We start from the raw sequence: 12,574 nt of genomic DNA, 5'->3' as shown, positions 1-12,574 counted from the left end.
GATGCTGAATGTCTTTAATATTTTCCCACTGACTATATTCCAACATATATATCCAACTGTGATCCAACATATTGCAGACGATTATACTTTTGTATGCATTTATTAACAATTAAACTTCAAAGTCTGATTTCCAAAAATGTAAGTTTGTTGATGTTTAATGGCACAGATAGCCAAATGAAAATATGCTAAGCTATATTTTTACGCTTGACTGGATCCCTTGTGCCTAAAGAGGAAAACATCATGCTAAGAATATTGCTCATAATAACATTTAAAAAATTAATAAAAATGAATTTTTAAAAAAGTTAGCGATTCATTGTATACTAAATAGGTAACCAAACTCATGAATTACAGAGTTGAACTCTGCACGCTAACCAATTCAACAGTGCGCGCTACTCTACTAATATGTGTGGCACACTTGAACAGCACATGATATCTACCAGACAGCGCGAGAGTCTGTCTCGTTGGAGCAGATTGCCTAAAAGGCTGGTATCTTTTGAATTGTTTTGCTTGCTGTAGTGAGCTGAGCTTGAGCTACACAACATACTGATATTCACTATGAAACTTTATGTGGGAAATGACAGAAAAACAACACATTGATTCTGGAACAAACGTAGCTTCCATTTTTAACGGTGTAAAATATCATCTGGTTGATCAACAAGAATCAATCAGCATGAATCTGAAAACATGTTGAGTGGAAGAGACAGACATGTTGTTCTAACTAAACTTGGCATAGACTCACTGAGGAACCAGGAAAGACTGTAAACCCAGGATAAAGAGTTTCAGTGAATGTGGTGTTGAAGGTGTGGAGGTGGATCAGAGTATCAGAGGAGACTCTGTAGAAGGACAGAGTCTCAGCAGGACAGTCCACATACACTGCTACTCTGTTAGAGACAGAGCAGGAGGAGATGGGTGTTTTAATTTTGTTGTGCCTGACAAACTGACAACCATCCTCAGAGCAGCTCAGACTCCATGACTGATAATTAAATCCAAAAACAGAGACAATCCCACCTCTTCTTCCTCTGATGCCTTTGTAACTCACTGATATCTCAACATTTCCTCTCCACTCGACCTCCCAGTAACAGCGACCAGTGAGACCATCTTTGCACAGCAGCTGAGGCCAGCCATCAAATCTGTCTGGATGATCAGGATATGACTGAACCTCCTCCACATGTGTCACCTTCCTGTTATTGTCAGACAGTTTGAGGTTTCTGTTTACGGTTTTGGTGTCGATTGTGAGTTGACAGGAATCTGATGGAGCGAACAAACACAATCCAGCTGCAGTTATTGATCCATCATCTGTTCATTGATTGACACTTTCATGATGACACCTGACATCGGAGATGGGGATGAGTGATGTGACAGTTTGAAGATGGTTGAATGTGTGCTGCTTTGTTTTCATGAATCACATTAAAAACACACTTACACTTCCTCAGACCTGGTGTCAACCATCGGACTCCAGCAGGCTCCACCCTGAAAGGAGCAGAGGGGTCAGACCAGCACAGTCTCTTTCAGCATGCACACATGGACATTACATCGCTCTCATACACATACTGTTTGACACTGATAAAGGAACAGTCCAACATTTTCACAAATAGACTACAATCCATACGTGGATCAAAGTGGACTGATCCTGGCCCTTTCTGTTCCATGAAGCAGTTGTGGGATTGTCGTCACACAAGATATTACCTGCGGACTCTGTTGTTCTTCTGGGAGACTTCGCTGCGCATGTGGGCAACGACAGTGAGACCTGGAGTGGGAGGAACAGCCTCTTGGATCTGAACCAGTGTGGTGTTTTGTTGTTGGACTTCTGTGCAAACCACAGTTTGTCTATAACAAACACCATGTTTGGACATAAGGGTCTCCATAAGTGCACATGGCATCAGGACACCCTAGGCCAAAAGTCGATGATCAATTTTGTAATTGTATCGCCAGACCTGCGGCCATATGTTCTGGGAATCCTGGCACTGTGGAATGTATAGAAGCAGCAGGTATGCCACATGTAAAGCTGCCACTTTGTATTTTTGGTCAGCCATGCTAGCAGATATGCTGTAAAAATGCTTTGTAGGGTTCAGAATGCATCATAAATGGTTTTAATTAAACAGTAAATTGTTTTAAAAAATCTCCTACAGGGAGATTATTAATAATAAATTAGTTAATTTTAAAGAAGTTTAAAAATGAACAAAATTTGCATAATCATCCATTAGGTGTAGCAGGTCAGATTTTATGATATGAAGAATTATCTTTTTCTTCTTAAATCATTTCCCCTGCTTCCAGACTTTGTGCTAATCTAGAATAATATATTAAAGGCCTTCTTCTATAGAGAGATTAATCTAATATGAGTTAGGGTCAGAGGGAGATACATACAAAGGTCTGTCTGAAAAAGTTTTAAGCACTTCCTTCTTTATCAGATATTGTCACCATACCTGAGAGTGTCCAGATCTTTTTGCCGTTCTGAAAGAATTCCTAAGTCACCTGGATGATTGTGGCTCACGTCCACTTCTCTCAGAGTGGAGGAGTTGGAGCTGAGAGCCGAAACCAGAGAAATACCGCCTTCCCCTGTGATCAAACAACCTGACAGACTGAAGACAAACACACACACACACACACACACACACACACACACGCACACGTATTTTTAGTAGTTTTTTTTTTATTTGCCTTTTTGTCCTGAAAGAATGCCATTCATCTATAGACTCTTTCCAGAAGAAGGCCCAGCAGAGGTTGTGTCAGGAAAAACCTGAAGATACAGTTAGAAAATTCTAAATACTAGCCTAATAATTTCCAGTGTACAATGTGGACTCTGCAGTCCAACAGACAATAGCTTTACTCCTGAATCCTGCAGGTTATTGTTACTCAAGTCAAGTTCTCTCAGACAAGGGGCCTCTGAGCTGAGAAGTGAAGACAGAGCTTCACAGCTTTTCTCTGACAGGTTGCAGATGCTCAGTCTAGAAAAAAATGTACAAAAGCACACTGGTTTAAAAAGGCATACATGGTAAAGTGAAATGTTCATCAATTTGGCAGTATTTATGCAATTTATGTAGAAGCAAGGCAGTTCACTATCATTTAGACTATAACCCAAAGATAAAACAACACATGGACACATTGTCACAGTTATTTACTCTTCATGTTACCTATGCTAATGGTACTTATTACTTATTATGACCTCAAAGTTTCCAGTTTCCAGTGTGGACTCTCCACTTCAGCACACATAAGCGTTACTCCAGAGTCCTGCAGATTGTTATTACTCAGGTCCAGCTCTGTCAGACTAGAGGACTGTGAGCTGAGAACTTCAGACAGAGCTTCACAGCATCTCAGTGAGAGGTTACAGCCACTCAGACTAAAAAAAAAAATGATACATGGTGCATTTATAAACGACTACATTAGGCAGTATTTACATGCTGTTCAAGAAGTTAAAGAAGTCAGAAATGTAGCCGTTTATTGTGACTTAAGGTGAAATACTGAAACTACAAAGATGCAAAAACATGAAAATGACGTTGACTTAATTTTCTTTCAGTTCTTATTGATTACATTTATCAGTAATAACATGAGAATGTCGATTGATCTGACCTGAGAGTTTCCAGTTTACACTGTGGGCACTTCATTCCAAAAGAGAGAAGCTTTACACCTGAATCCTTCAGGTTGTTGTTTCTCAAGTCCAGCTCTCTCAGACTAGAAGGCACTGAGCTGAGAATTGAGGACAAAGTTTCACAGCTTCTCTCTGAAAGGTCACAGCCGCTTAGTCTGTGGAAAAAAACATAATAAGGAAAATATGAACAGAAAGTCAAAACTTTATTAATTTTGCAGCAGATTGTTGACTATTTCTGTCAACTTATAAACATCAAAATATTGTCTTTCTGACCTGAGAGTTACCACTTTACAATGTGGAGTAATCATTCCAACAGACAGCAACCTCATTCCTGAATCATGCAGGCTGTTGTAACTCAAGTCCAACTCTCTCAGATTAGAGGACTGCGAGCTGAGAACTGAGGACAGAACTTCACAGCTTCCTTCTGATATGTTACAGACCCTTAGTCTGAAAAATTATGAAGATGAAAACAAGATGAAAAAAAGTAATATTGGTGTTCAAGTGTATTCATGTTGATGTAAAGATTTAACAGATTTGACAATATTTTATACTGGCATTCTTATTGATTTGTGTTAACAAAGCAGAAATGTGTTAGCACACTATGATTTAGATTGAAATACTAAAGCTAAAATGACACATAGATGAAATTAACTTAATTCATTGTTTATGTCAGCTGGTGAATAAGATATCACTTGATATGACCTGAGAGTTTCCAGTTTCCAGTACTGACTTTCAGCACACAGAAGTTTCATTCCTGAATCTTGCAGGCTGTTATTACTCAGGTCAAGCTCCCTCAGACTAGACAGCTGTGAGCTGAGAAATGAGGACAGAGCTTCACAGCTTCTTTCTGAGATGTTACATCCACTTAGTCTGAAAAATTATAAACACAGGAACAACTTACCGGTTATCTTTGTCAACTGTTTAAAAAACACAAACACAAAAAATAAATAAGCAAAAAACAAAAAACAAGAATGTGACCTGAGAGTTTCCAGTTTCCAGTTTGGACTATTCACTCCAGCAGATAGAAGCTTTACTCCTGAATCCTGTAGGTCATTGTTACTCAGATCCAACTCTCTCAGACTGGAGGACTTTGAACTGAAAACTGAGGACAGAGCTTCACAGCTTCTCTCTGAGAGGTTACAGCCACTCAGTCTGGAAATAAAAAAAAAAATAAAAAGTAAAAGCATAGTACTCACTAGCTGACAGTTCTTGCAAGCAAGAAACAAAACAAACAAACAAAAAAACCTGATAACCACTTTCCTGTTGGTGTAAAAATGAATCACATGAACCAAACAAAACATTATATGGCGACACAGGACATTTGGTTACTTGGGGAGAGAGGAAAATTGTGGGAGTGACAACAGTGAGTTTTGGGATGTGAGAGATCACATTTAGTATATTTTAAGTGTATAGTTAGTGTGTAGTGTAGTTGGTAAGTGTTATAGTCATGTTCTTTCCTTTGTTTTGTTTGACAAAACAATAAGTGGACTACTGAATGTCACAGTTGCTGCCAAAAGCCGCAAAAGACAGATTGAAATGTAAATGCTGTCTCCAGGTGGAAACACGAGGAGTGATATACCTCTTGTGTGCATTCCCCCTCTGTCTTCTGCTGGACAGGGACAGGGGATTTTTCTTCTACTGCCATTTTATGGGGGGTTTTGTGTGTTAATACAGTAAGTCAAAATGAAAAAGATATGTGAGGTTGTGCTGAAAACAAGAATACCAAATAAGTCAAGGTAAACAGTTTTTAAAGGAGAAATTCAAAAGTAGTGAAAGATGAACAATTCTACCATTTATTTCAGAGGGCTGATTACATATTTACTTACAAAGCTTTTTTGGAGGCTTTGACCACTGGCAGCAGTCTCAGAAGAGCCTCTTCTGAAGCAGAATATTTCTTCAGGTCAAACACATCCACATCTTCTTCTGATGACAGTAAGATGAAGACCAGAGCTGACCACTGAGCAGGAGAAAGTTTATCTGTAGAGAGACTTCCTGAACTCAGGGACTGTTGGATCTCCTCCACTAGAGAACAATCATTCAGTTCATTCAGACAGTGGAACAGGTTGATGCTTTTCTCTGCAGACAGATTCTTTCTAATTTTCTTCTTGATATACTGTACTGTTTCCTGATTGGTCTGTGAGGTACTTCGTTTCTGTGTCAGCAGGCCTTGTAGGAGACGCTGATTAGTCTGCAGTGAAAGACCCAGGAGGAAACGGAGGAACAAGTCCAGGTGTCCATTTGGACTCTGTAAGGCCTTGTTCACAGCACTCTGGTGGAGATATCTTAAATTCTTTTTCCCTAGCGACAATCTAGACCATTTTGAGGTTGCTTTTTGTTCTTCCAGCAGGTTGACACAAGAGCCGATAAAGGTTAGATGGACATGAAGAGCAGCCAGAAACTCCTGAATGCTCAGATGGACAAAGCAGAACACCTTGTCCTGGTACAGTCCTCTCTCCTCTTTAAAGATCTGTGTGAACACTCCTGAGCACACTGAGGCTGCTCTGATATCAGTGTCACATTCTGCCAGGTCTGACTCATAGAAGATCAGGTCGCTTTTCTGTAGTTGCTCAAAAGCCAGTTTTCCCAGTAACTCAACCATCTTCCTGCTCTCTGGACTCCAGTGTGGATCCATCTCAGCTCCTCCATCATATTTGACATTCTTCACTTTTGCTTGCACCACCAGGAAGTGGATGTACATCTCAGTCAGGGTCACAGGAATCTGTCCTCCCTCCCTAGTTTTCAGCATGTCCTCCAGAACTGTAGCAGTGATCCAGCAGAAGACTGGGATGTGGCACATGATGTGGAGGCTTCGTGATGTCTTAATGTGGGAAATGATCCTGCTGGTCTGCTCCTCATCTCTGAATCTCTTCCTGAAGTACTCCTCCTTCTGTGTGTCAGTGAACCCTCGAACCTCTGTCACCCTTTCAACACACTTAGAAGGGATCTGATTAGCTGCTGCAGGTCTTGTGGTTATCCAGACATGAGCAGAGGGAAGCAGGATCCCTCTGATGAGGTTTGTCAGCAGCACATCCACTGAGGTGGACTGTGTGACATCAGTCACAGTCTCAGTTTTTTGAAAGTTCAGAGGATGTCGACACTCATCCAGCCCATCAAAGATGAACACAACCTGGAAATCTTCAAACCTGCAGATTCCTGCTTCTTTGGTTTCAGTAAAGAAGTGATGAACAAGTTCCACCAAGCTGAACTTTTTCTCTTTCAGCAAATTCAGCTCTCTGAAGGTGAAAGGAAACATGAAGTGGATATCTTGGTTGACTTTGTCTTCAGCCCAGTCTAGAGTGAATTTCTGTGTTAAAACAGTTTTTCCAATGCCAGACACTCCCATTGTCAGCACTGTTCTGATTGGTTTATCTCTTCCAGGTGATGCTTTAAATATGTCTTCTTGACTGATTGTTGTTTCTGGTCTGTCTGGTTTCCTGGATGCCGTTTCAATCTGTCTGACCTCATGTTCATCATTGACTTCTGCAGTCCCTCCCTCTGTGATGTAGAGCTCTGTGTAGATCTGACTCAGAAGGGTTGGGTTTCCTGCTTTAGCAATCCCCTCAAATACAGACTGGAATTTCTTCTTCAGCTTAGCCTTCAGTTTGGGCTGACATTTTTGAAGAACTTCTAAATGAATAAACAGCAGATAACAACACTGTCTGTTATGGAGCACTTTACATAAATAATTCAACAACTCAAAACAACACAAAACCCCCCAGACTATGACACTATAAGTTTCTGGACACATTGTCAGTTGGATTGCTGACTGTGAGTGCTCCTGGTTCCAACTTGTTTCTGAATTATTACTGGGCAGTTATTTGCAGATGAGTAGCTGAAACACTCTGAGATTTAGAAATAGTTTGTACCCTCAGCCTAATTTCTGCCTCACCAGTTTCATAACAAAATTCTGTGAAACACTTTTTCCTTTTGTTTGTTTGTTTGTTTAATTTGGTAAGGGGCTTAACACTTTTGTAAGCATTATCATTTGGTTATAACAAATATCCCACAAAAATGACAAAAAACCTGAAGTGTTGACTGTGAAGCTGATAAACTGGACACTGGCTAGAATGAGGAGGAGTTTCCTCCTCTCCTCAGAAAACCATGAAACTGATCAACTTGTGTTGCAGGGGAATATCTTTCCAAAACCCTGGCCTTAACACAATTGAAAATCTGTTGATTATGGTCAGGCCAGTACCAGGAAACCAAATAATTTATATAAACTCTACCAAGCCAAAAGCGTGTTCATATCAACCACAAGTGTCTGGTTAAGGTACAACATGCTTAGGGATATTTAACCAAATATCAGTGGGAATTATTGGATATTTTGATACTGTATCTATACTTTCAGCTTGTGTGGATCAGAGGCAATCCAAATTAAATTCAAACTTGTCCACCCAATTCTTGTTTTATAAATTCATTAAATTGTAAAGTATGCAGTTATTCCACCCTGAAAAAGAACACATCAAAGGACTCATTTGAAAGCCCAACATTTCCATGCTATCCATTACCCATGATGTTTTTCTAATTTTTTATGATATAAATCGCCAGACATCATGCCATCATCCAAGGAAATTCAGAAACAAATGAGAAACAAAGTACTTAAGACATCTCATTCTAGAAATGGTTATAAAATCATTTCTACAGCTGTAGGACTCCAGCGAATGACAGTGACAGGTATTATCCACAAATGGCTGGCTGACCAAAAATAACCCCAAGAGCGCAGCGATAACTCATTCAACAGGTCACACAACATCCAAAGAATGCAAGCCTTACATGCCTAGGTTAACGTAATAAAAAATGGCCTGCATGGCAAGATGAAAAAACTTTGTTTTTTCTCATTTTTGCCGGAAGACTTTTGGGTAAATACTCTGGGGGACTGACAAGACAAAAGTTGAATTTTTGGAAGGAATGTATCTCATAAAAATCTGGTATAAAAGTAACACAGCATTTCAGAAAAGGAACATCATACCAACAGTAAAATATGGTGGTGATAGTGTGACTGTCTGGAGCCATTTTGCTGGCTCAGGAACTGGAAGGTTTGTTGGCGTAAATGGAACCACGAATTCTTTTCATCTGTTCTTGACCTCAAGCTGAAGCACACTTGGGTTCTGCAGCAGGACAATGGTCCAAAACACACCACCAAGGCTACCTCTGAATAGCTTAACAAAAACAAAATGAAGACTTTGAAGTGGCCTAGTCAAAGTCCTGACCTGAATCCAAAAGGCGGCAACCAAAGATCTCAAACTTGGACCCATCAGATGAAAAGCACAGATTTAGAGTTGTGTCTGCTACTGGAACTCTGTGTGGGATCTATTTCTGAGGCTGGTGACTCAAATGAATTTATCCTCAGCAGCACAGGTGACTCTTGGTCTTCCTTTCCTGGAGTGGTCCTCATTTGAGCCAGTTTTGTCGTAGCACTTGACAGTTTTTGCGACTGTACTCAGGGACACATTCAATGTTATATCAATTCTCTGGACTGACTGACCTTCAGTTCTTAATGTAATGATGGACTGTCATTTCTCTTCACTTAGCTGATTGGTTCTTGCCAAAGTATGAATTCTAACAGTTGTCAAAAAAGGCTGTCAGCTGTGTACCAACCTGACCTCTGCAACACCACAATTGACGGTCCCAACCCCATTAAGAAGGCAAGAAATACTGACTACATCATAAAGCTGAGGCCAAGAGTTTGTAGCGCTGTCAACAAAGCAAACGGTGGCTACTTTGAGGAATCTAAAACATAAGACATATAATTGTTTATCAATTTTTTCTTTGCTATATAATTCCAGATATCTTGTTTCATGTATGTGATGTCTTCAGTATGTATGTACAATGTAGAAAATAGTAAAAAATAATGAGAAACATTGAACGAGAAGGTGTATCTAACCTTTGATGATGTTTTGGAGTTGTAGGTGCAGCTTAACTATAGCTGATGTTGACTTTCTAAATTAATGCACACTGAGGCTACAATGTCCCCTCGCTTACCACTGATCCCTTACACAAACCACTGAATGCTTACCTTGTGATGAAAGGGATAAATCTGCCTGGGCTGAGGAATTTCCTGTTGGAGGAAATTATACATTGAACGGAAATCTACATAACGTTAAGACAACATAAACAGGTTATTTTTCCTCAAACATAATTTGCAGAGGAAAGATACAAAGTTAAAAGTCACACTAACAGTGTGCACTAAGGAGTTTTCACATCTTTTTTTAAACTTACCTTTATTCATTTTCTTTAAAGTTGTCCTTGCTACTTCTATCACATGGTCAGTAGTATATGTCTGCACCATTAAATCTACAGTTTTCAGTCTGTCTGCGTTCTCCAGATGACACTTTTTCATGGATGGAAAATCACCTTTTGTTGCATTCTGAAGGTACCAGTGGAAATGTTTCAGCTCCACCTCTCCCAGATTCTCCAGAATGTGCAGTAGCTGCTCCTTAACAGATATTTCCATCTTTGAGATATAAGAATACAAAAAGAGAAATATAGAAATACAGAATTGTTGATATTACAAAGCAGCTGCAAGTCTCTTTTGACTTAAAAATGATGTATGGTCAGTTACATTAATCATAAGACCAATCTTGAAAAACCTGTTGAATTTAACGTAGCCATTAGAGAACTTTCATTCAAAAAATCCATTCTTGAGTTAAGTACACCATCTATTTCAGATGAAAATCAAATATGTGGAAAAAAATTACCAAGTAATAAACTAGAAATGCAAGTGATAGCATGAATTTTAGGAAAGGAACAGTTGGTCTTCTAAATGATTTGTATAAAAAAATGTGAAAGGAAATTGCTAGCACAACTGACAGAGACATTGCAAGAAGTATTTTGCAATTATTACTCAAATAACTTGTAAATTCAGTGAAACCTCACAATATATGGTTTTAAGGCTTGTTGGTAAATGTATACTTTAATGATCCCCGTGGGGAAATTACTCTCTCAGCATTTGACCCATTAACTCAGTGAAGCAGTGGGCAGCAGGCGCACCAGGGAGCAGTGTGTAGGGACGGTACCTTGCTCAGGGGTACCTCAGGGTAGCCGTTCAGTGGATTCGAACCCCCGACCACTCTACCTACTGAGCTATCCCTGCACCTAAAGAAGGGTTACCCTGTGTCACCACTGCTGATTACACGGCAATCAAAGCTGGACAATAGCTGTACAGTCACATGGATAAATCTGTGAAGTGAGACAAGAGTGGGACAGGCTAAGCATTAGATATTTATGTACACAGTTCCAAAAATCATTCTAGTTCTGTTACATCAGTGGTCCCCAACCCCCGGGCCATGAACCAGTACCGGTCCGTGAGTCGTTTGGTACTGGACCGCAGGAGTTGAGGCTCGGGTGTGAAATTCATGGTTTTCATGGTTTTTCTTGTTATTTTTTTGATTGTTTTTATCGTTAACTTGGTCTCCCTGGGTCTTTTCCCGTGTGTTATGAATAAGTCTTTTTTTTTTGGTACCGTACTGGTTTTATTTTGTTGTATTTATCTGCGACAACTTAATTAAGTTAGTTAATACTTTTTCTTCTACATGGATTTCAATATACACTGTCAAACTAAAAAATATCTCTCAAGTTATATTAAGTGGGCAAATTTTAGGTAGATTATTAATATACAAGCTGAGCATCATTTTAATTTAAGATTTTAAACTGGAGGTATTCCAAACTTATTGTTAATGAATGTAATTACTAGAATGCCTATGTAGTTTCAAATCTATAGAGCAAGATATTTGTTATAGATTAGTCAAAAAGCTGGCTGCAGAATGACTGTCCTTTGCAGTAATAAGGATAACCTATAAGTTACCAAATATATAATAATAGATTCACTTATCCTGCATCAAGTGAGCAGTGAAGCTGGGGGACTATGGGGCAGTTTTAGCTCATTTCCTATTTGTTATCTATTTGCTATGTCACAAGTGAAAAAAAATCTGTCTTGCAAATTTTGTCTAAAAATGTGAGATGCCTGACTCATCTATACTAAAGTGGCATTAGGAAATATAACACTTTTGAAAACTGAATTGAATTTATTTGTTATACTAAAAAATAAAGGCTAAGTGGGTAGCATTTTCTATTACATCTCAGTAATAATAATCAGTGATATGTTCCCTCCAGGGGGACGTAGTTACCTTACTGGTAACACTTAAGGGCATGTTAGAAAGAGGTCACTTACCTTTTCTCTTAAGAAGTGTCATGGCCAAAATAATATCAAAATATGAAAGGATGAAGAGACTCTGTATTTTCAGGAGCTCAGAAGAAACTCAAGTTATCTCTGTGACCACTTGTTTTATACCCTACTCCTCAATAGTCTGTGTGACATCAGAGCACGTAGCAACAGCTTAGCAACCACCTTTCCTGTTTTCGCCACGTATATGGGACAAACACTGAACCACTAATAGACATGTGACTGTGACAACAGGAAGTGCACTAGTTTGATGAAACTGTTTCTTCTTCTAAATTAAGCGGATATGTAGAGAAAAATGTTCTCACTGTTATTTGGTATACTTATTTAGATGTGAATGATCTGATTCTAACCAAGAAAGCATCCTGTCTTTCTCCACAACATGTCACAACAATAAAGAAAAAGTCAATAATCACTGACACTGATTATTCCCAAATATACTTGAAAATTCAAAAAGTACCACGTGAATAAGAGTTATGATCACACACTCAAATAAGAATTATAGATGACTAAGAAGTCCTTTTTAAATATTTAAGTTAAAAAATATTGTTTAAACTCTTAACACTGTTTAACAGGAAATGTGGTCAGTGAAAGCATTACACTCGATGATTATGCCTCTTACAGTGGGAGAAGTAGACAGCAAAATATAGTTTTGGCTAAACTATAAAATATCAGAATTCTTTGTCACTCTTTTACAGTCTCAATAAGCACTTAAAGCACACCATTATGTAATGTGATATTATTGTATGGTGCTTTACCATCCGCACACACACACACACACAAACACACACTGCTACTTTGTAACAGCT

At 39.0% G+C, this 12,574-nt stretch overlaps 1 protein-coding gene across 6 annotated transcripts; it reads right to left on the bottom strand.

Moving 5' to 3' along the window:
- On the bottom strand, positions 1–11,881 carry LOC116314061 (NACHT, LRR and PYD domains-containing protein 12-like). 6 transcript variants are annotated; one of them, XM_039606761.1, is made up of 14 exons: positions 11,757–11,881; positions 10,603–10,765; positions 9,806–10,040; positions 9,603–9,644; positions 5,413–7,213; positions 4,565–4,738; positions 4,289–4,456; positions 3,860–4,033; positions 3,568–3,741; positions 3,164–3,337; positions 2,772–2,945; positions 2,424–2,579; positions 1,424–1,470; positions 1–1,248 (listed from the first exon to the last, which is right to left on the bottom strand). In XM_039606761.1, the coding sequence occupies exons 3-14, from the start codon at positions 10,038–10,040 to the stop codon at positions 719–721; spliced, it is 3,849 nt and encodes a 1,282-aa protein (XP_039462695.1). In that variant the 5' UTR covers positions 10,603–10,765; positions 11,757–11,881; the 3' UTR covers positions 1–718. The 6 variants fall into 6 exon arrangements, with proteins under 6 accessions (XP_039462695.1, XP_039462697.1, XP_039462698.1 ...); XM_039606763.1 differs by having other exon boundaries at positions 9,941–10,040; XM_039606765.1 differs by having other exon boundaries at positions 1,123–1,328.
- Between the last annotated feature and the right edge of the window lie 693 nt (positions 11,882–12,574).

Source organism: Oreochromis aureus, linkage group 23 (assembly GCF_013358895.1).
Source record: "Oreochromis aureus strain Israel breed Guangdong linkage group 23, ZZ_aureus, whole genome shotgun sequence".
Classification (NCBI taxonomy): Eukaryota; Metazoa; Chordata; class Actinopteri; order Cichliformes; family Cichlidae; genus Oreochromis; species Oreochromis aureus.
The sequence above is the reverse complement of the archived record's forward strand: the minus strand, read 5'-3'. Positions and strand labels throughout refer to the sequence as shown.

What these genes read in the sequence shown, in the direction of transcription:
- LOC116314061 (XM_039606761.1), bottom strand. Translation starts at nt 10,040, where the DNA reads ATGGAAATATCTGTTAAGGAGCAGCTACTGCACATTCTGGAGAATCTG. An exon ending in AAAGCCTCCAAAAAAGCTTT is followed by an intron (nt 4,739 to 5,412) that starts GTAAGTAAATAT and finishes TTTTATTTCCAG; the next exon opens with ACTGAGTGGCTGTAACCTCT. An exon ending in TGGAAACTGGAAACTTTGAG is followed by an intron (nt 2,946 to 3,163) that starts GTCATAATAAGT and finishes ATTTTTTTCTAG; the next exon opens with ACTGAGCATCTGCAACCTGT.